Below are 25304 nucleotides of genomic sequence, written 5' to 3' on the forward strand. Positions count from 1 at the left end.
TGCAATTTAATGCTGAAAACAGACCCCAAGAAGCTAACACAACAAGGTAAGTAAATATGAATGATGCCGTTCATCATAGGATATGCTTAATTATCTCACAGCCTGGTTATGTTTTAATATTTGTAATCATCAAACAATTATGTCAAAATGTAACAGATAATTTATCAAATGCCTATCCTCCTCACTCCTAGAATTGGACTGAGTTGCAACAACTTCTATATTCTAAAGAATGTCAGCAATTCATGGGCTCACCATACAATTATTATACAAAAATTATATCATCCAATCTTATGCACACATAATACATACCACTGACATGTCAAATATACTGTACACACATGAAACCTACCAAACCGTTACTTATTGTATCTTTTTAAGGAGTTCATTCTATAAGTTTTTTTTCCAGTTCCATGCTTGTAGTAAAGCTCAAAGCACAGTGCATAGGAAGACACTGATTAATTGTGACCATGTGGGTCGTAAAAGCTGCCACTCCATAGAGTTAATTTTACTTATTTATTAATGTGAGGAAACTCACTGTCCCTTTATTTAATAAGGGGTACTGATGAGCCACATTTTTATGATTTGGGGGTTGATTTTTATGTATACAGTATACTCCCACAGACAAGTGGTACCTGGTAGATGGAGGATACATCATAACCGTCACATAACCGTCACTAACAATAATAGAAGTTTATATATATATATATATATATATATATACACACAATATATAACAAATACATCACACCCCGATTTACAAGGATATGAACACTAGTATTCATAGCATATATAGTATCTAAAATTAATATGGTGTGGTCAATTATCTATTAGAAATATCTAAGGTATTCACTGTCTGTTAGGAATCTCAATGTAAAATATCAATGATTTATTTTCTTTCCAGCATATTTCCACTTAATAGATTTAACTTTGGTGTTTATTTTTGGCACAAAGGCAAAGCTGTTATTAAACCTTCAGCATATCTTAAATATTTTAACTTTCACACAGCAAATTTCTTTCCTTATCAGTATAATTTCTCCCAACCCAGTAGACCATGGAATGTAATGAGATTTTTTTTTCAGTCTGCTTTAGCATCATGGGTTTGACTATAACTTTAGTCAGTATAACTATTTTTATATTTAAAGCATTCTGGGAGCTTTCCGGTAATGGCAGATATTGTAGGTATACTGTGCCAGGGAACATTAAATTATCATCAATGCAATGGGGCTTTATTTGGCTTCTGTCTGAATCTGATATGTATTTATCTTACCCTAGCAAACAGTGCCAAATATGTGGCATCTCCCTGCATTCCTTAACTTTAATCTAATTCTCAAGTCAGAAAATCATCAAATCACTTGCATATTTTTCAGTCAATTTCCTACATGATATGTAACTGAAGACGAAGCTCATAACCGTAAAATAAAATTGTGCTAACTAGGTTGGTTAGTTATCATTTTGCCTAAGTATGTGTGCAGTATATATAAGAAAAATCTATATTGTCATGTTTAGCCCAAGAAAAAATGGAGTCTTCAGTCAAAGTTGATACCTTTTATTGTGTATAAAGTTACGTAAGCATTTTGGGACCTTGGTGGTCTCTGATTCTATCTGAAGTAGTAGTAACATCTAAGGTCCTAAAAGTTTATGTAAACATCCCTTTCTATATTGGCCCAATAAAAAGATATAAACTTTGACTTGAGACTTCCATATATAATAAATCTGATATAATGCATGTTCCAAAATGCAAGTCATATTTGCTTTTAAGATTGTTTATATGAGAAAAGATCCATTGTGTTCTGTCTCCTATTTGCTTTCTGCTGACATATTTCCTTTTCCCAAGATTGGTGGAAAGGACCACCTCATAATTCCCTTCTGTTTTACAATTAAAGTTCATTAAGTCCAGTAGACTTACACACGGATACATTTGCTTATCCTTCATTGGATCTGCCACATCTGGAATATATATCCCTTATGTTATAGAACCCGTGCTCACCCTTCTCTTGTAAAATTCCTAGGAATTTCCTAGAGTTGATGCTACTCTTTTTAGTAACATTGTTTATTCTTCCATAACACAGTTCACACATGGTACCGTTCCACCTCCTCTGCTGAACTTTTGTAACTAAATGCATTGATCATCATTCCTTGTATTTTTACCCGAAAAAAAGTTCACCATGTAAAAAGTTTTTGTATTTTTATGTGATTGAACATCAAAAGGAAATAATAAAATGTCTTGGGTTTGTTTGCGCAGCATACTATAGAGTGCAATAAATGTTTTTGTAGGTGGAACACAGTTAAGGGCTGAATACTATAAAATGATTTTCGCCCATTTATTATTATTATTATTTGTAGATCAATTTGACATCTAAGCATCTTCCCTTTTATATTTTATATCTCCACTCTGCATTAAATACTATCTATCTGACCTAAGCTATGTTTCCTTCTGACCAGGGACTGCTCCGCTATAAGGTGAAGGAGCAAATTTTTCCATCCATGGATCCTCCGACATTCTTAGGTAAGGTCATTAGACCTAAGTGTGACCTTTACTCCAATGGTGCACAAATTATTTGTGACCCATATTGTCTTTCATACATGCTTTTATTTCATGCTATTTGGCAGTTCACAAGTCATACTCTTAACGTCTTGATCACAGAACAACACATTTATCACATAGAATAATAGGCGTTCCTATGACAAAGGTTCATATTCTATGTCTAGCCTTTCCCCTTAGGTTTTCAATGACTAGTTCCCAGGTTATTAAAACATCCCTAGGATAAAATTCTCAACTTCTCATGACATGTGGCATCGTGCATGGCTGTGTTGCAGTATTTCATCTCCACTTATACATTTTTGTAACTGTGGAACAACTCTGCGTCTCAGTATTTTGATACATATCCACGCCCAGTGGAAGTAATAAATCCCCAAAACATTTTTGTATGACTATTTTACAACTCGTTGAAAATGGCCAGTTCTTAAAGGATCACCAGGACTGCTTCCAAAATTTTTTTATTAGACTTTTGAATAAAAATGTGTGTTTGTAAGCACTCAATTGAAAACGGGGTATTCTTCCTGGTAAAATACTTTCTAAATAAATAAAACATTTCTTTATATTTTCTAGTCCATGATATGTGTTTTTTTACCGATCTTCTCACTGTATTTTCAAACTTCAAGAAGCTTACTTCACACTGTATCAGGATCGATAACAAAGCCTACAGCTGAAAGATACCACTTTTTGCTTTTTTTCTGACGATTAATTGTGCTATTTCACAGCGATAGTTTGAGGCATTGTTTTTTTTTGCTTGCTACCACACCATCCTTTGGGCTTCAGTGAAACCAATCCTGAATTATTCTTGAAACACCCGATTTCTCCACGCCAACGGCTCTAGCAATATATGTAACACTTACAGAAGTTGTTGAAGAGCTCGAAAATGTGAGTAATTTGATTTAGCTGACAAAGAGCTGACTACAGGTGAGTAAACCTACTCAAACTGGTTTCCTCTGGTCAAGGTCAGGTGTTTTGAGTAAGCTCAGCGTCAGTAGAAACATACTCATGATGATTGCATTCAAATAACAAGGCCGAGTAATCATTTTGTGGTTTTTTTTAGTTTGCACACCACTTTATATTATTCTACAATGCGTTATTTGCAAGACAGTGGCCATGTATCATAGAGTGGGTTTTCACCTAGTTTTTAACTGTTGCAGACTTTTCACTGTAAGTAAGAAAGCCCTTAGCTTCACATTTCCACAGACACTGTGAGTGAGTAATAATACCCTGGAGCTTCTTTGGTTTGCATTTTTTAATTTGATTTTGCAGTCTGATTTACTTACAATCAAATCACAGAATTTTATAACGTGGGCTTTGCAATTTGATAGATGCATGTTTTATAAACTACTTTTCGACTTGTTGCAGCAAGCCTTCAGACATTCATCGTAGATCTGAAAAGAATTTGAAGAATGAACTTAAACAATGTTATCCTTAACACAACAAGTTCCAAAACATAATTCAAAATTTCAGTTTACACGCCTGAGTTCCTTGAAAATTACTAATTTTATTATGTTGATAAAACATGCATAGGCTCTTCACAACCTTTCCTGGCAAAAGTAATTTAAAAGCTATTGCATATTTCACACACATATAATGAATTAAGATTTTAAATGAGAACGTATATGACAAATAACTATATTAACTACAGATTTATGCTAGTGTGAAAACCGTTAATAGCTATCCATGCATTTCAATAATACTGTACTAAGGTACTAGACATCTTTATGGTGGAGCTCTAAGTCAACCGAAAATATCGACAAAGGATCCCATACATTGCTTGTGATAAAAAAACTGTATACATTAATTTTCCTGTCACACATCTGAAATTCTATTGGGAGTATAACAGACTTTGCCCCATTTTTCTTTTAAAACAGTACTTTCTCATATGCTAAAAGATGAGCATTCCCTCTCTTTTCTAGAAGAAAATCTAACAAGAAGATGAGAATTTCATGAAAAAGTAGATGTTTGTTTATCTTTTTGGTACACCAAATTTTCACTATTCTTTAAGAGACGCTAATCTAATATTTGACCCATCGTTAAGGATACTGTTTAATTCTGCCATGTGCCCCAGCCTTAGGGGCGTGCGACCTGTGCATAACACCCAGGCTCCAAAATTGTTCAACAAGGGCTGGACTGGGCTGATCCAGGTCATACTGGCCGTTTGTGGACAATTTTAGACCAGCACAGGGAGACAGGAACACAGGCAGGTCACTTAATGTGAGGTTATGTGACCCTGCAGTGAAAGTGATCTGCCAATAAGTGTTTGCGTAGCATAGATGTGTAAGTGGTTGTGTGTTAGCATGGATGGGTTTGTGTGTAAGCATGTATGTGTAAGTGTTTGTGTGTTATCTTTGATGTGTATGTGTGTGTTAAGATGGATGTCTATGTGTAAGTATGTGTTAGCATGGATGTGTACGTGTAAGTGTTTGTGTGTTAGCATGAATGTGTAAGTATGTGTTACCGAGCACGAAGGAAGAGACAAAGAGACTCCAAATGGTAAGAGGCAGTCTGGCTCATCCCCTTTGTAACCAACTGCTCATTTTTTTCTTCCAATACAGAAAATTATAAGGCTTTTTGTGGAATATTGAATGTATAATATTATCATTTTGCTTTTTATTTCAGAAATAAATGAATGCATAAACCTCATGTCTTATACATTTAGTAATTAAAACAAGTTCCATCAGCATTCACATATTGCTTCATTTGTTGCTCTTTCATTTGCATGTCCTGAAGGATTTGAGTTTGGATACTTTTTTACAATACCTAGTTGATGCACATTGTGAGTCAGATACGATCCATCTGTTTTTACTCCTGTTGTAAAAACTTGAAACCTTATTTAGTCATTGGTATTGTTTTATATGCAGAACCGCTTTGTGGCTATTTCTGTTCCACTTATACCACCCTCTCAGTGAAGTAAGATGTATTTAAATTATATCCAAGCCTCTGTCCTTCTAGTTTTAGACTAAGACCTCTTGTCTTAGATTATTTTGAAATAAATAATGTTGATTCTCATAAGCATTCAAGACTTAATTTGTCATCTGTTATAATAGACAATTACTATTTCTCGTGTTGGACGTCCAATGGCTTCAGTTCCTTTGCCCAGCAGACAAGCAGAAAATGAATGACATATACTGAAATGTGTCAAACTGCATTCTAGTATCATTTTAGCCCAAAATGTCAGTTATGAAAATGTGTCAAATTTTGAAGTAAATATTGTAGCAATAATGTGTTTTCTTCTAATATTCTAGAAGTATATTTTGGTATACATTAACTTAACCATGAATTTAGAACATGAGTAATTAACATGTCTTTCATTGAAAACTTGGAGTGCTTAGTCAACTCCAAGCCTTGTGAGGAGTTGTTTTAAGTAGAACCCATCTAAGAAGAAACCATATTCAATAGAAATGTATTTAACCAGAGGGAATTACATGTGAATTAAATTACTTGTGGAACTTCTGAATTGACCTTCATTGAGAATCTTTAGGGTCTATTGAAACTTAGTTGGACATAACCCTCAATGGCAAAAAATATAAAATAAAGTGAGCCAAATTTAACCCCTAAAGGACAATGTGCGGTCCCAAAACCCATTGAAAACAATGCATTTTGAGCCCGTACATGTACGGGCGTTGTCATTAAGGGGTTAACATTCCATTTTTTTGTTCCTGTGATAAAACTACATACATTAAAAAAATAGGCTGGTTATTTTAACAGTGGGAAAGAAAAATAATTTGAAAAGTGAATTCTGACATTGTTGCATAGTCTGCTTTAAGCAGTAACCCCATACAAGCCCAAAATATGAAGCACATTGTTGTGAAGAGATGTGTATCATATTAAAATTAATAATCAATACAATATTTTTATTTATTTTTACCCGCATGATCTATGCTGTGACTAAATTGCTGTTAGTGAAGTGAATATTTTGCTTGATTTCATTTGGTAAATGAGACACATCAATAATGAGGATTTAAAAGGTTTGCACAACTTCTCAGTCGCCAGGTGTTTTATGTGCAGAATGGAACCATTCCCACTAAAGGAGGAATTTAGAAAAGGATCGTAACTAACAAGAACTTACTTGCAGGACGAACATAACTGGCTGTGAATTGGCTTAATCTCAGCTGGCAACTGTGAGCAGTTAATAAATTATCTCACAGTGGTCTCTGGGATTATGCTAAACACAGCAATTCACTTGCTTTAAAGGATCAATAAACTGTAAATGTGTGCAGATACATAGCTATATATATATATATATTAGATATATAAATTAAGGATGGAATGTAATAAAACTATAAGAAATCTTTACTGTGTATTGTACCTGTTCACGGATATGGCAATTTTGATGTTGTAGATACTGCATCAGGAACTGATTGGATCAAATGAGTCACCATCAGTTCCTAATGCATTGCCTTCAGCATCTAATCAGTCGCCACTATTACTATTATTATTACTTTCCATTCATTTTCATGGAATGTTCATAACTCGAAAAATCTCACAGTGGCAAGAATGAGGAATAAAATTCCAATGGGCTCCAAGCAGAGTTCTGAATTAGAGCCCCTCTTTTGTTCCATACTCCCACGTGATTCATCATCTAGGGTATGGAAGCAGGCCCTGTAATGCTTGTTCTGCAGCAGACTAACTGATGATGGATTTTTGGTTCCTGCCCATTTGCCAGCCCTGGCTTTGCAATAGGAATATGAATATGAATGTTTTAAATATACTCAATAAAATTTAGTATTGTGGAGTATGGTTCCAGTTTTATTGAATAAAGATAAATACAGATACAGGTAGCACAATACAATGCAACTTGAATCTTGGCACAAATATGATTAAAAACAATTTGCAATAACATAATACGGAATTTGGATTTGTTTTTTGAATAATACATTTCTTGTACGCACAATGACATTTAATAAAATGAGACATAAGCATTTATAGTATCGGGCTCAGTGAGCACATCAATTAACCATCATTATTGGCATAAGCAGGATTTGCCCACAGAGACTATGGGCATGGTTGCCGGTCTCCAGATCACATGAAAACTTCACAGGTTATGGTAATGAGTAATAGCCAGTATATCACTCTACACTGCAATATGCCATGATTGCTTGCAGGTATTTTGTGAAAGTCATTGCTGCTCTCACATGGGTAAGAGGCTGTGGGAAAGAGTATAGAGTGGACCAAGTTAAATGCTGCTTCATCCGTAGAACAAAAGAGTATCAGAGAGGCTTGGCAATCAGCTAGTAAATCCAGAGCTGCCAGGGCAGAACTGGCAAGTGCCCAGGTATGCAGATATTGCTTGTTCTGCATTGTGACTACCAAGGCCTAGTCCTCAACAGGAAATTTTTCATGACATACTTGTAAAATAAGCCTTACTTTATCCAAATATATCATAGTCCAGGGCAAGGTCTCTTGCTAGTACAGTAACGTACATACAAAACACATGTCAAGTTGTTCAAATGACCTAAAACATAACGTTACTCAATTCCTTGTTGTTGGCTTAGTCATTCTGATACGTATCCAAAAAACTAATCATTAAGTTTCTAGGGATTTACTTGAACATAAAGCTGTTAGTCCCTGTGGCACAAATGTGAATCATGTGCTGTTATGCAGGGAATTACCACACAGCCTCAAATCCTTCTCTTTACAAATTTCACTCTTGATAAAATTCAACAGTCTTTTAACACGATTTACAGCTACGTATAAAAAGCAAAAACAAAATTGTTTTCAAGTTGAATACGGCACTATAGCAAAATATACCCACTGTCAAAATGCGTGTGTTTTTGGTGTACCTGGGAAAAGCAAAGAACAAAATAACAGGTTCAATTATCTTAAAAGAACAGTTTAATTAATTTTCTCTTTCTTTTAATCAACACATGTACATTTTTTAAAATAATATAGTGCTTTTTTTAAAAAAAATCTGTGAAAATGAAAACTGCAATGTGAAATAACATTTCCCTGCATTAATTTAGGTAATTGAGAATGATAATTCTAATCAAGATCTAGATCTTCTCTAGTATTCAAAATGAATTGTTGACATATTTTGTGGATTTTGATTTCGGTGAGTAAAGAGGAAGTCTCATGGAAAAACAAATTTATTTAAAATGTTTTAGTACTGTACACAGTAATAGAGGTTGGCATTAAAGAAGGGCTAGCTTTCTTCCATGTCATTCCAATAAACCTTCTTTATCTGCAAACCTGGAGACTAACATTGTAGGCACTCTTTGCCTTGCCAATGATGCAACAAGAATGCTGGTCATTGTTGTAACCCCGTTAATTGTCCTTTTATACTCCACTAGCTCCTCATCTTATATTCATAAGCAATATGGAATTCACTGACCTTTCCCAACATACACTGCGTGTCATTTACAAGTTCCTTCCTTGTGATTCATTGCACAGCAGTGTGTGATCGTAAGGGCTGGTTTGCATAATCTCATACATTTTTCCATTTTTCTTTTTATATAAACATTTATAGTGTGATTAGTTCATTGAGTGCAAAATCTATGGCAAAGAAATTTGTCATGACGTACACTCATTGCTTCATTATACGACCTTTATAAAAGTGTTTTTTTGCTGTCCCTGCCCAATAAGGATAAGGGTTTTGATAAGTATGGTATGCAAACTAAACATATAAAATAATAAAACATTTATATAAAGGGCTGTTATTTTAATGTGCAAAATGAAGGGAGCCTCGGTCAACGGACAATTCTTGAGTTGGAAAGTAGAATAACATACAAGGTTCTAGATTTCTTTATCGTGGCATTAAGCTTTAGAATTTGACTCTTAAGAATACCATTAAGCAAACCTCACCTAAGATTTTTTTTGCAGATGAAAAGCCTGCTACTTTGTCTCTTGATATCTTACTGTACAAGAGAGGGTTGTGTCTTTCTGCAATAGGATCGCCACTATTAATTATTATAAGTTAGGGTTTTTTTTGAGAGTCAAAAAAGTTGAGTGTCTCTTTAATTTGTTTATTAATGATCTTACTGGAGGAATTGAAAGTCTTACCAGTTGAACAGTGGTGGCTCAAACGAATGGAGATACATGCAAAGCTATGTATTTGGGGTATAAAATAAAATAAAAATATACAAATCACATTTACTATAGAGGTAGACTTAAATAAGGCATATTTAGAATAAATAACAATTATAAACGTTTAAAACACTTTCCCTTGCACTACATTTATATGTATATATATATATATATATATATATATATATATATATATATATAGTCAAAAGTATTGGGACAACTTATCATTGCACCCACAAGAACGTTTATGACATCGCATTCTTAATACATAGACATTAATATATAATATGTATGTATTGGCATGTCCCCTTCAGCTTACTAAGACAAGACATTTTGGACAATGCTATTTGTGGGAACAGTTTGGGGAAGTCGATTTTCTATTCCAGTATGACTGTTCCCCACTGCACAAAGCAAGGTCCATAAAGACAAGACACCTACATGCCGCACAAAGAAGCTCTGTCCGACATTTGTGCCACTATAAATGCAGATATCATAAATGGTGCACTTTGGAGAAGGCCTCATTTTGCATCCCCCAGCTGAATATTCTGAAAGGAAGCATCTCATACTTTTCCAAAAAACATTGATATAAATCTTTTTGTTTAGACGACTATAAATCTTAAGTAAACTGGTGATCAGGATGGATATAATTGTCATGCTCAGAAGAAGAAACGTTATCTGCTGTATACAGTAAAGCAAGTATAACTGTTGTCAAACACCTTATCTGTGAAAATCCTCAACTATTTAACATACACGTTTTTTTTGTCACTGACACCTCGTTCATCATATTGGATCCATGACAAAATCTCTCTGGGATCAGCAATGGAAACAGGGCATAAATGGAGTAGCTGTTGCACTATGGACCATCCGATTCCTCCTCTGCCGAGTCATCAGGAACACTCGGACACACCCAGGCTGTGAGAGTTATGTTTGTATCCTACAATGGAGTTATTCACAAATGGATATATATATATATATATATATATATATATCACTATTTTCATAAATAATGACTAATTTACTGTGTAGCCTATTTCAATAGTGTGCCAAAAAAGAAATATTTTTTTTGGAAAATGCACCACAAGCTGTTAAAAACAAACAATCTCACCAGGCAGGGTGAAATTTGTTTCATTGGCAGCCAGAGGACACCCAAAGGACATCCAGAGGACAACCAGAGGATTTACCCCACATTTTTAACTTACACTCTAGATCAATATGTACTATGTTATTGACCTTACAATGTACAATACAGTAATGTGAATAACGTGTGCATGGCGTCAAAGTACATTATTTGATAAAATATGTCCATTTTATAGGTATGGATAAACATTAATAAGGCAGAAGCAGATTTTGATTAAATGAAGTGTTTTAATGATGAAAGACTAATAATTAAATTACTAAGAGCTTTGTTAACCCCTTAATGCATTGTTTTCAATGGGTTTAGGGACCGCCCATTGTCATTAAGGGGTTAAATCTGTATCAGTTACTCATTTATGATGGGACAGATACTTCCTTTCACACTTAATGTGGACATTCTTGGAAGGTCTTGCAGGACCATGGTGGTCCATGACTCTCATACAGATAAGATGAAGTATACCTTTATAAAGAGACTGTGAGGGATCAATATTTTAGCAGTATGTTGTTTGGAACTATGTGGTTCGATTTCTACTTTATCACAAAATCACATTTTCACAAAATCTAGTAACAATCTAGTTAAAACAATTCAACTTTAATTTAGTTTTGATCCAAGGAAGCTCTGATTGCCTTTGGAGTCAAAGTGGATCTTTTTATCTCTTTGGAACAACGTTTGAGGGGTGTTTTTTGCCTTTTTTTATATGGGTCCTATGAAATATTTGATGGACTTTGTGTTTGTTCAACCTGAGTGACTATGTCATTATGTAATAGTATATTATATATTATGTCATTGAATATTGACGTTTTGTAATGTTGACATAGTAACTGGTGTTCCAACTCAATTATTATGATTAGAAATAAACTTATAATGAGCACCTAATGTTGAATTTACCCCTCCTAATCACTATGGCTTTTTGTGACACTAAACACACACAGCCTTTTGTAATAAAAATCATATTGCCGACCAGAGTTCTCTTGCACACCAGAGTTCTTAGATCATTAGCTCATAAATCAGATTATGGCATGTTTAATCAATGTAAAATAAATTACTGAAATATACCTTTAGAGTACATTCTTCAAAAGAGCAACAAGTGATGCATAACTGATAATATCTGGTAATAAATACTTTGGGTAAAATGATATTTAAATTCCCATACAAGATATCAACTGGAGCATTTGTGGTTTGCTCTTTAAGATAGCAAATTATATTCATGGAAGTATAGATGTAATAAATGTACACATTCACAATGGGATTGAATTTACAGCTCCAAAGCTCCAACGTGTTAGGAAATCTTACTCTCATTATTGTAATAATAGCATGCCTATGGTTTACATACATATTTAACACCGTTTTAAGCCACAAGGACCATGGTCCACAAGGAATTGTTATATCAGGGAGTTGATATGCTTGCCTCTCCTGTGAACTCTCTTTTTAGTGAATATGCCCCAAATTGTGTTAGTTACAAAGTTCAACCTCTGTATTCTTGCATATAAATTTAATGGAATTTCCATTTATGGATTATATATTTAGATACTTAATTGACAATTATGTTAAGGAATAAATAAATTATTTTCATAGAAATTCTTTATAGTATTTTAGCCACTTTTTTCCATTAAAAGCACTGGCTTCCTGTGTATGTATAAATTAAAGTAGCAATCGTATATTTTAATAGGTTTTAAACAGGAGATTAAAAAAATTCATAGCATCCACACACATTAAACATTTGTAAATAACATCATTTCACAGAAATTGCTGACTTATATGTCAACTGCTGTTTTCGTAGTGGGTGTACCAAATGCAATGGAGGTACCTGATGAACAATAAAGAAAGCCAGTCTCTTAATTACATTATGTAAGACTTTAACAGATATTTGGTTGACTAAGCTGTACATCCCTTAGTATACTAATATGTATGTTTATAACAACAGATGCTTCTTGTTGTAATAAATTCATTTCTGGGATCTAAGTGTCCTGACTTTGGGTCCACCAAAAAGTAGCCATTCGCCCTTGTAACATCACATTGTCTGAATATGCAAGGGGCATATGAATAGTTGCATAAATGCTGTCTTCTAGCATTCTCGATATCTTTAAACAACAGCTGCATTCACGGAAATGGGCAGCCACCTGCAGCGGAGAATGAAAAACATTTTCTGAATTTCAAACACACAAAGTACTGCAATAAAATCAGAGCATAGCAACCAATATTTACTTACTTGCAGGATCAGGAATATTGCTTCCTTTATGCCACTAAGTAGAACCTGGGCATTACATGAAGGGTTCAGTATAAAAAGTAATTCTGGTGCAAATTCCAAATAATAGTCATATCACCATGGCAATTAATTAAGATGTCCAACCAGCATATTTTGTCCACTTTGCAAAAACATCCTTGTTACGCTCCAAGCAAGCCATGTCAAGAACTTCCTCCTGAACACGAATGCAGCAATGACATACCCCTGGCTTGAGAATGAAGGCTCCATGCAATATTTTTACTTGCCACAGTGACGACACCAACCTATAGAACCCCTCAGTCACCTGCAGATCAATGGACCTTTCAATCCTACTACAAGTTCACTTCTGTATTGACTAAGCCTGTCCAGCCAAATTCAAATCCCTGCCCTATTGATGTTCCTAACTTTTCTAAAAGTGGCCAATCCGAGTTCATTTCTTTGATTTACTTGTTGTTCATCTCCAAAGGCCTCCCATCTGCCATGCAGTTCCAGCTCCAGTGACATTTCCATCTTAACCAATGTCCTTAAGTTTCACAATAGCACCCCCACAGCCTTAGTGATGTGCTGCCAGTATCTCAAATGATACTATCAAGTGCTGTCCAGATATTTTCTTTTACTACCCCATAAAAATACATCACGCTGCGCATCAGTGACTTACTGCTTTCTTTAAGTATTAATGTCCCATAAGATTATTCAAGGGAAACTATGGTCAGGTTTGGAGCTAACATTTAACAACCTGCTTAGTGCCCCACTCGGTAGAATTAATGCAATTACAGCATGCAATTAAAATCTTGCTATGGGAACAGTCATGCCATTTTTAGAAAAAAATATGTTTATATTTTAATTTTTTAAAGATATATTATTCATCTTATTCACATTACAAGCAGCTATCAATAGGTCATGACAGCATGTAAAAAGTCATAATAAAGCCCACACTAAGTGATGCTGCTAACCACATGCCCTAAATCAAAGGTGTCTTTGGCTCTTTTGGGGGATTTGGGGAGGTACACTATATGACAAAAAGTATGTTGACACCCCTCCTAATGAGTTTAGGTGTATTAGCCACACCCATTGCTAACAGGTGTATAAAGCACATATGTATGCCTAAGAATGGGTTATAGAGGAGAGTTCAGTGACCTGGTCCACTGTAAGTGCTATTATTGTGCAGTGCAAGCATCTCATCTCAGCCACAATGCGGTAGAGCACACACACTCAGGGCAGGGCTGCCGATTGCTGAAGTTCATACTGCTTAAAAATAATTTGCACTCGGTAGCATCATTCAGCACAAGCACTGGGCAACAGGATCTTCAAGAAATGGGTTTCCTCGGCTGAGCAGCTGCAATGCCAAGCATTGACTGGAGTGGTGTAAAGCACACCGCCACTGGCCTCGGGCAGTGAAAACATGTTCTCTGGAGTGATAAATCACACTCTACTATCTGGAAGTCTGATGGATGAACCTGGGTTGGGTGGATGCCAGGAGAACGCTACCTACCGGAATGCCTACTGTAAAGTTTGGTGGAGGTCTGAGGCTGATTTTCAGGGTTTGAGGCTAGGCCCCTTAGTTCCAGTGAAGGGTGATGTTAATGTTACAGCACACAAAGACATTTTGTACCACTTTCAACTTTGTGGCATCCGTTGGTGGAAGGCCCTTTCCTTGTTCCAGCATGACTGTGCCCTTGTGTACAAAGCAAGGTCCAAAAAGACATTCTTTGACAAGCTTAATGTGGAGAAACTCAAGGGACCTATACAGAGTCCTGACCCTAAATCTGTTGAACACCTTTGGATGAATTGGAAGGCTGATTGCGAGCCAAGCCATCTTGTCCAACATCAGTGCCTGATCTCACAAAACCTCTTTTGGTTGAATGGGCAAAAATTCCCACAGACACGCTCCAAAATATTGTGAAAAGCCCTCCCAGAAGAGTGGGGAGCCCAACAAGTTCATATAGGTGTGATGGTCAAGTGTTCGCATACCTTTGGTCATTCAGTGTATAGAGTATATCTATGGGAAGCATTCTGCCACTCCACATTACATTTCATCTGATGACACTGGTCTGTTTAGCCATTGCAACTGTGCCAGATGAGAAAATGAATTTGAAGTACAGATGAGAAAATGCATTTGGATGCAATTGTTTAGGTGAATAAAAGGCAAAAAACACTGTTTCCCTCACTGACGCCTGGAACATAATATCCATAAAATACTGCCCCTTTAGAACTTAAACTTATTCCTGAACCCACTCACCTTAATTTAGTTACTGACAAAAAGTCACTTTTCCCTTTAATTGAGATGCAGAATGTGGAATTTGAACTTCTCTGATAAAATCTTATTCATTTTTCCTCAATAGACTGTCAAACTGTATATGTCGGGGGGGGGGGTGATAAGTAGTGTGTGAAAGGATCATAAAATCCCACATACGCTGAGGCACGGTAAAGGTCAGATAATAAAAATATACACATTTTTTATATGTGTGTGTTACAAAAATGTAACTGAGGATGGTTTCATTGGAATATTCTGTTTGCTTGTGAGCTGGCAGGATCAGTTAACACATCACATATGCTTAAATAATGGGAGGATATTAACAGTAAAAGAGGAGTGTCCTAAAATCCAGTCTGAAATGAATACCTCCTTTCAACACAGTATCCACATGCCTGAAGCAGCAGAGCGTTGATCTGTTCAGCTTTCTGTACTTTGTGATTTCCCAAATTGCTGTGCCAAGGACTCCGCTTTGCGTTCCTGCCTTCATCATCTCACCTGCAAGGGAAACCAGGGTTAAGGTTATAAAGTGGATCAGATACAGACTTACTTATAAGAAAGGTAATGCAACTTTTAAAACAAAAATATTCTGGAAGTAGGTTTAATTGTGACGTTACGTACGTTACATTTCTTGATGACCTTTTTAAATTAGGTCAAATTATGAAAGTTACATTATTGGTTTTTTTATACTGATGTTTTACTTTTCCTTGCAAGATCATTAGCCTATATTTACATAAGTATTGTTTCTTATGGGACTTCAATGAAAATTATGAAAATATCAGACTTTGCGATGTTTCTTAAACGTTTCTTGCTCATAAATGACCGTTTACTATTATTTAAATTACTAATCAGTGATGCATGTCAAGTTGAGAAAACAGCAGTGGACAATAATAAAACTTATCTTCTGAAACAAGAAGTACTAAGTTAGTCAAGATTAGGATGTCACTCATTGTGCATGCTTAGGCTTCCTATTCTATCGCTTATGTCTCATGTACACTAAAGTCTGATGGACTGAAGACCACACAAGAACTGTTAGGTGGGTTGCAGGGAAACACCCTGATGCATCTCTTTTTTTATGCTGTTCATAAAAGGAACCTGAATGGCAATCAGCACTGATTATTCCCTTTACTGGTACGGTGGCATCTCCTGCAGTAGATGATTATAGAATCATATGCACGGCTGCGAAGATGACCAGTAACTGCTTCTCTCACAGATCTGACTCTTGTGCTGCTTATCCAAAGTATTTTTGTGCCTCTATGCTTCACAGTGCATACACAAAAGTCTGAAAAATATTTTCCAGTGAGCAGAAAAGGCAAAATGTAATCTTGTTGTGTTTGTTGGACTCTGCAAGAGGTTTAAGAGTGCAAGTACTATATATAATTAAGATTATTAAGAATTGAAACAAACTCCTATCGTGACATCATTATTGGCATGTTAATCGCACCATAATAGGTTATATACATAAAATATATAAAAACAAATAATATTTCAACAGGTTGATTTACTTTGATTTTTACTTTGAAATAGGAAGGATGGAATATTTTTTCTACACCAATTCATATTAGGAATCTGTAATAATAATTGGGGATAAAAGCAAAATACAATAGGTAATTGTATTGTACTGGATAAATGATATTATTTGTACTGAATAATGTTTAGCAACTGGGAATAATAGTCCAGAAAAAAAGCTACAGAGGCATTAATGAAAGAGGCATGAAGCACTCTTAGCACATTCAATATGTACAATCCCTATCCAAAAGTGACTACTTAACTAGGTCTTTTACCCTTCACAGTGCATAGTCATTTCTACTACAGCAAGCCTTCCATCATTTCTAATGGCTAAATAATCTGCTTGCATGAATATCTATCATACACAATCAAATCATATATTGGACACACATTCATATCTCACAACTTTCATCTAAGAGATAAACCTCTTCCATCCATCTGTTTGCTCTTGTTACTGCACATGTTCTGTGTTGTGGAGAAGTCAGACACTTACCCTCAGTACAAGAAGACAGTGATTTCTGGTCCAAAACGCTGACTGTTCATTTAAAAGAAGGTCACTTTGGCAGATATGATACCAACGGCAGTAATAGTGAATACCGCTGTGAAGTCCTCAATAGGGCTTTTTCAAAGGGAAAGTTGTCAGGAGAGCTTGCAGGAAAGTTGTGTTTCAGCTCCTTGACTTCACTATACATGAGGTACCAAGCTCAGCTTCTGCTGCAGGAAGATCTTGGCTGGCTCCGTATACTGAACAGTTAACTTAGCAAAAGTTCTTCAAAGTTTCATTACACATTGAATTATGCATTATATGAGGCCAGCCCAGCCATTCACAATGGAGAATTTAAATTCACTTTATAATGAATGGTCAAGTTAGAGCATTAAAACGACTCTCCTGCTAACTCTCCCTTTAGTGAATAAACCTATTTTTTGTTAATGTTGGATTGTCAGTGAACTTGAAGATATATTACGCAGCCTTGATCAACAAATTATAACATTTTCAAAAAGATCTGAGGACAAAGTTGTGTTAATTTAGTAAATGTATTTTATAGGAAGCTTGTTATCAACTGATATCAGACAGTGCGGCATCACTCAGTGTGGTAGTAATCATTGTGTAACATTGTGTAATATTAACTATATAGTGATATAGTGTGATAATATAGAAAGTTCAATATACATTATGAGAGGTCAAACAGTAACTTCTGTTTGTGGCAAAGTGCTTACAATGTAAATATAAACCTTGTAAAAATTGGCACAATTTTAACACCACTGTTTATGGCACAAACACAGTAATTCAGGTTCAGTTAAATAAATCATTATTAAACATTATCAGAAGTCATTTTCTTTATTCACTATGCAACAGTCCAAAGGTTACAGAAAACCACACATCTTACTGCAATTACATTATCTCACATCAACGTGACTTCATGTGGTTTTGATTTGAACCCTCCTCTCTCTATATAGAATGGCCTTAGCTATTCAACAAACGTTGCCAACCAGCTTAAACATCACAAAGTGGGCTAATGAAAACAATATCACAATGTATTACTGTAGGGTATTTTTTTAAGATTCTAATAAAATAGACTTAGACATTTATATATACAGTTGTGTGAATAAGAAAGTACACCCTCTTTGAATTCTATGGATTTACATATCAGGACATAATAACAATCATCTGTTCCTTAGTAGGCCTAAAAATTAGGTAAATACAACCCATGACATATTAAAAAAACAACACATGACATATTACATTGTGTGATAACATATTCAACAAAACTAAAGCCAAACTTGAGAAGACATAACCCTTACTGCTTCCATTGATCATCAGCAAGTATGAACATCTCTATAAAAGCCAAAGTTTTAGCACTTTCCTGGTCTGGAGGATTCAGGTGTGTGTTAACAGAATCTTAGAGAAACAACTGTTGGTGGCCATCAATCTGGGAAGGGTTATAAGCCAATTCCAAACAATTCCATCATTCTACAGTGAGAAAGATTATTCAAAAGCGGAAAACATTCAAGACAGTTGCCAATCTTCCTTGGAGTGGACATCCCAGCAAATTCACCCCAAGGTCAGAAAGTGCAATTCTCAGATAGTTACATCTCAGAGTATGGTTTGTTTGGAAGGATTGCCAAGAGAAAGCCTCTACTTTCAAAAAAGAACATGGCCGCACAAGATTTCTGGAACAATGTCCTTTGGACAGATGAGACTAAAAGTGTAAATGTTTGGCAATCATGCACAGTGAAATGTTGGCTAAAACAAAACACAGCATATCAGCACAAACACCGCATACCAACTGTCAAGCACAGTGGTTGAGGGGTGATGATTTGAGCTTGTTTTGCACCCACAGGACCTGGGAACCTTGCAGTCATTGAGTCGACCATGAACTCCTCTGTACATCAAAGTATTAGAGCTAAATGTGAGGCCATCTGTCCGACAGCTGAAGCTTGGCCGAAATTAGGTAGTGCAACAGGACAATAAGCCCAAGCACACCAGTAAATCTACAACAAAATGGCTGAAACATAAAAAGAATCAAGGTGATGCATTAGCCCAGTCAAAGTCAACCCTATTTAAATACTGTGGTGGGACCTTAAGAGAGCTGTGTATAAACAAAATCCCGCAAATCTCCAAGAACCGAAGCAACGTTGTTATGAAGAGTGGGCCAGAATTAGTGCTCCACAACAATGTGAGAGACTGATAAAGTCATTCAAAAAATGTTTAATAAATCATGCCACATCATGCCACAGTGTAATATGTCAGGTGTTGCTGTTCATCCAAGCTTGCATTTCCCTAATTTGTAGACCTGCTAAGGAACAGATGATCATTATTACGTCCTTATATGTAAAATCATAGAATTTAAAGGAGGTGTACTTTCTTTTTCACACAAGTGTATATACTCAGAGAGAGCTGGAAGGTATCAGATAATTGCAAGGTGGGGATCTATCAGCTCTTTACATAGAAACACTCAACAAGGAATGGGGAAACTGTGGTGTTTTAATGTAAACTGTACCATCGTGTAAACAAAAATGATACAACAATTTCTTAAAATAATAAATGGAAGGAGTATAAATTATTAAGAAAACTAGTATTAATATAATATGCTCAATTGGATAGATTTTTATTACTTTGTATGTGAAGCCATTCACATTCATTGACTGTGCCACTATTCATTAGTAGTCCCAAAGTGCAGAACTTGCTAAACTCCATAGAAATATAGAATTGACAGCTGATAAGAACCATGGAGTCTGCTCTTTATCCCTGCTGTAAATACCTTAATAAACCTTAGTTGGACCTTGTTTTATCTTATATTCAGGATAGCCATATCTCTATCCCATACCTATTTAATTTCCCTCAGTGTTGGTTTTTGAGTTTGATTTTGAATTCACCTTGAGTCAGTAGAATACAATTGAAACTTTTGAAATGTATTAAACCCAACTTGGCATCTTTGAGTGCCCAACTTAGCCATTCTCGCAGGCAATACTTGTCTGGGTAGATCAGTTCCATTAAAGCCCACATGCTATTTCTATGAGCGACACAATTTGTGCAAAAACTCAACTGAGGCTTCACAGGTTTTCTGAGTTCCACCTGTGATTTTAGTGATTTTTTGTCCTTATCATGTTGGCTCCCTAAACGGCTGCCAAGGTGGTTTATATAGTAGGAACGGCCTTATATACAGGTGAGTACTGGTGACAAACTACATTGTGTTTGCAGGCGGTTTAACAAACACCTGGCTTTGTACATAATTCAGAAACATAAAGGAAATACAAATTATTAATTTTAAACTGTAACATAGTATGCTATATGTGTTCTGTATAAAATGTTGAATTTCTACAAACACTCAAGACAAAATGGAATTCCTCAATGCTGCACCACATCTGGTCACCTTGCCTCCTCAGCCGTCACGTTCCAAATGTGCATAGGAAGCACCTGCCTTTGATTTTACTAGTTCTGGTCAAGTCATTGAAACAATCTCAATGGTATTGAATGGAACATAACTAACAGAGCAGGCAATATCTCTGCCAAATATATTTTGGGTGATGTATTACTGAGCCTTCTATGGTTGAACGTGGCTAGGTGACTAGCATAAAAAAAGAAATATAAAAAACGTAGTGCCCTATCTGATTTATAAGATTTAACATATATTTTAAAAAAGTGGATGTACCCGCTGAATGCAGCACAAGTAAACCCAATGTGAGCAAAACAATAGTCTTGGTATCTAGAGCTAAGCGCATGTCAAACTGGACTTGCATGCTGAATACAGGAAGTCAAAAATGGTAAGTATGAGTTTGAATTGGCTCCACCTTGTACTTCTCCCGTTTTGACAAGGCAAACTGGTTGGCCCAGCTGTAATAAATTGAAAGCAATCTTGGCCCTATGGACCTAATGGACCATGATAAAACTGGTATGACACTCGAAGCATAAAGCAAGTTAGGTTTGACATGTGCTCTACTTTGAGGCCTAGAGAGTGTTTAGGGGACATTTCCAGGTACATAAAGATATCAAGGACAAGAGTATTAAGCGGGTGCTCTAAAAACAAGCAAATCTGGTCAATCCTACTTTTAGGCAATTATGCACAGACTAATCTATGCATTTATTTTTTAAGAGGTAATTTACTCTGAATTGTATAGATCTCTATGTATGGGTTCATCTTTGGTCAGTTGGAATGACCATCTAAGAAGATTAAGCAGTTGTGTAGAGAAGCCATTAATCTGCATTTGGTCTCTAGTAAAATACTAAAATATTGTTTTCGTTTTTCCTGTATTCCAGCATGTTGAAGATTCTGCTTTTTGCCACTTTGATTCAGAGACTATCATCCCAAGAGACAGATGAGACTATAACTTTCACGGTAAGGGCTTACATCACAAAATTGAGTGTGCATTTTTATAGGTTATAGGTTGTTATAAATTTTATGTATATATTGTGCTGCTGAATAAAAATATAAAAAAACCAAAGGATCTTAACTTCCTTTCCTCGGTGTCTAAATGGTTGTTCCTCTTAAATTACTGACAACCTTTATAAATTCACTGATTGTTGTTAATTAGTTCAGGAGTCCTGTGTAAGGGTCTAGTGAGGAGAAACAGAAAATTGATTAGATATGCTAAAATGTGTGAAAATGAAAGTTACTCTTTCATTTCTTGTAGAACATACATATTTGTTATATAAATATATCTAGCTGCAATAGAATTAAATACTGTTCAACAACAGATTGTATTTAATTGAAACCCGGCATTGTCCAGGGAACACACGGTGGCCCAAGCCAACTTGGCCTAGGGATGGCATATCCAGAGGGGCAACAGCTCTCTGCCACATAACAGGGAGCCATCCGTCCTGTGATCAGGCTCCCTGTAGAACCAATGCTTAATGGTTCTGATCTCCCCAATCGGCTTATAAACACTAAGGAAGGCACCCATAATATCACTTGACTGACAGCAAAGGCAGCCTCCATGTCTACAGATAAAGGCTAATTCAAGGCCAAGTTATATAACAAGCCATCTGTGATAATATGAAAAGCGAACACTCATTTTATTTGTTCGATTGTTAAAATCAAACTATTGCATAATTGTGTAGTCATATGTAAATATTTTTTTTTACTACGCAGAGTTGTTGCATAAAATTTATAAATGAAAATCCTATTCTTGGATAAGTGCCAATGTTGGACTTGTAAGGAACTTTACTGACTTTTTAACCATCTCCCATTTGATTACACAATGGTTATGATAAATGGCAGTACAGGTCAAGCAGAAGAAGACCATTGCCAATTATTATACAAAGAGCATTGTCTGGAAATATGCAGTCATGATACTGGATGGATACAGCCCTGGGGACATTTTCTTACTGTAAGCAATGGCAAAAACATGTTGTCCTTTAATGGAGCTAATGGAGGGTCGATCTAGTTTTGCCGTGAAGACATTTGCAGGTGAAAGTTTAACAACCCCTCTAAATTCTCCTCTAGGGGGAGATTACGGCACACATTAAGCATGCATTGTTTTTAGTAGGCACGTTCTGCCATTAGCCTAGTTTAGTTCCTATAATAAAAACCAGGCGCTGGTTGAAACAGAATGCAATTTGTTTGATGGAACAAAAAAAACTATAAATAACCTATACGGGATGAAGTCTGTTTATTTTGTATGTCTATGGTTATGATCCTCAGCACTTTCCAGATGACACCTTTTTATTATCTGCCAAATGCAATTTTCATACTTCTTTGTGCTATCTTTCTGCCTTGTTGCTGAAAGGCATGAAATAAATTAACTCAAAAGAAAAGAGTTATTTGTATAATGCACAGCTGATCAATGCATAGTAATAGAAGGTTGTCTATAGCTTAGACTACTGGCTACTGCCCCTGGAAAACAGCACACTATGTAAGGTCATGCATAATTAGGCTCCATTAAATTATGTGGAGGGATGCATGCATAGGGAGTGTTATTTTTGGTACTCTACAGCGTGTGTCTATAGTGCTTAAGTGATTGAAGCTGCAATTTGAAATGTGATTTCCTTAATCACAAATAAACATATCAAAAAACATACAAATGGTAAAGATGTGTTTCTCATAAAACACAATAGAATTATGGCGTCCCCCACTATGCATATGTATATAGGAAAGGAAGGTGTCAAAAAATGCATAAAAAGTACAACCTTTTAAAGGACTTGGAAGTGTCCTCTAATTTGCAAAAATCCTAAATATAGTATAATGTTGAGCCGGGGGGGGGGGTAACTAGAAACCACGGGGGCCCTTGTGCGAAAATCCCCCCCAGCCCCCCAACTTCAACGGCTAGTCTGTGCCATCACACACAAATTACACACACTTACTCATGCTCACTATTACACACTCCATCTCACCCTACATCCAAGCTCACACACAATTACACATCCATGCTCACGCACACACAAAAGTACACTTATATGCTCACACACACATACACACAAGTACACATCCAAAAAGGAAAGGGCCAACATCAGCATATATGAAAGTAGTATATAATTTAATAGTAACAAATACCTTACATAAGGGTTTGGAGAAAAAGTGCAGCATCAAATCAGCAGCAATGACAGACAAATCAGCAATGCGTTTCACCCGTCATGGCAGGCTTCCTCTAGGCTAGACATCTATACGGATGAAGAAACTATAGGCTGGCCAAAAGCATAAAAGTCTTATACATTTTACTCTTATACTATAGTAGTTAGTATGGCTGCTGTTCATAATCGGGAAGGACTGGGGATAAAAATTGGCCTTTACACTTTAAGACCAGAAGTCAATAAATGAAATGTGTGTGTCCCCCTGCATAATACACATGGATGCACACTATATTTTTGCAGAATACATCTGCATGTATCTAGCCAAAAGCCACATACTATACAGGGCCAGCCCAAGACAAAATGCCGCCTGGGGCGAAGTTTAAAATGCCGCCCCCCCCCCCATTATCTACCCTTCCTCTCCCTCTCTGCCGCCCCCCCATTAACTACCCTTCCTCTCCCCACCTTGTACTTACCTTTCAGCAGTCCTGCTGCGAGTCTCCCTGCTCGGTCTCGGTGCCAGCTTGTAATGCTGAGCGCCGGAAATGACGTAATCTTCCGGCGCTCAGCATTACAAGCCGGCACCGAGACCGAGCTAGTTGCCCCACTCAGCTCCATTGTCGGGCCGGCCCTGATACTATAGCATTGGATTTGCTGCACAAGTGGAAGTAAGACACTATATGACACTAGCCTACTGGTCATTTTTCCAGTGTACCCAGTCTGGGCCCTTTCGTATTTAAATATATAGGCAGTGATAGTTTTAATCAGTAAAGAACACGTTACAGGCCAATGAACTGTATATGAAGTATGGTAGAGTGAAAGTTCCATTTTTAAGTCCAAATTTCACAAATGTTATTGAATCTGTAGTAAAATGAAAGTATATAAAGTATTTGTTTATGGGATATCTGTAAAACCTTTGCTGTCATACAAATATGAAAACTATTCAGTCATAAGAGTGAAGACTTGGCCTGGTATTTGGACTGGGTAACGTGGGTAGACATGTAGTGAAGTTCTGCCAATAATGCCTGATTATTTAAAGCAATTTAGTTTCCTGGGACACCAGATAGTCATGTTGAAAGCTGCATTCTATTCTAAGGGGAATGGGATTCAACATAAAGCAGGAAAGTATTAGGTCATTTGGACTGGGGCAGAAACCAATAAACGCAAGGGCCAAGTAAAAAAAACAAAAAAACTAAAAGAGGTCATTAACGATTTCTATCCAGTTCTTAATAGTGCGTACGGTTTGCAGTTCAGTACACTGTGTACACCTATAAAAAAAGTGATTAAAAAGGTAATATTCATATTTCAATATATCAGTATTTATATGATTATTATTCTCCATTAAGTTGTTTATTCTCTCTTTTTTTTAAGTTACTGTACTTCTACTCTAGTGGTTCAGAAACCCTTTTATGGGTGTGAGCAACAGCAGAGGAATTAACATCAGGACAGGCAATAGTTACACTCAGGCCCGGACTGGGACAAAAAATAGGCCTGGGCATTTAAGCCAGAGCAGCCCATTTTTATTTATTTATTTATTTATTGTTAAAGCCCACCCTTCATGTACCATCTTTGCATTTACGCACTCATTCACACAAATCATTAACACATTCATTAATG

At 36.1% G+C, this 25304-nt stretch overlaps 1 protein-coding gene across 2 annotated transcripts in view; it reads left to right on the plus strand.

The window, feature by feature from the left end:
- The first annotated feature begins 15551 nt into the window (after positions 1-15551).
- EFEMP1 (EGF containing fibulin extracellular matrix protein 1) overlaps positions 15552-25304 on the plus strand; it is a 31790-nt gene continuing 22037 nt past the window's right edge. For both annotated transcript variants that reach the window (XM_053460731.1, XM_053460733.1), the window contains exons 1-2: positions 15552-15733; positions 21441-21519. In XM_053460731.1, coding sequence (XP_053316706.1) covers positions 21442-21519 — 78 coding nt within the window. In that variant the 5' untranslated portion in view covers positions 15552-15733; position 21441. The remainder of the gene's footprint in view (positions 15734-21440; positions 21520-25304) is intronic.

The sequence above is a fragment of the Spea bombifrons genome, chromosome 3, assembly GCF_027358695.1.
Source record: "Spea bombifrons isolate aSpeBom1 chromosome 3, aSpeBom1.2.pri, whole genome shotgun sequence".
NCBI classification, from domain to species: Eukaryota; Metazoa; Chordata; class Amphibia; order Anura; family Pelobatidae; genus Spea; species Spea bombifrons.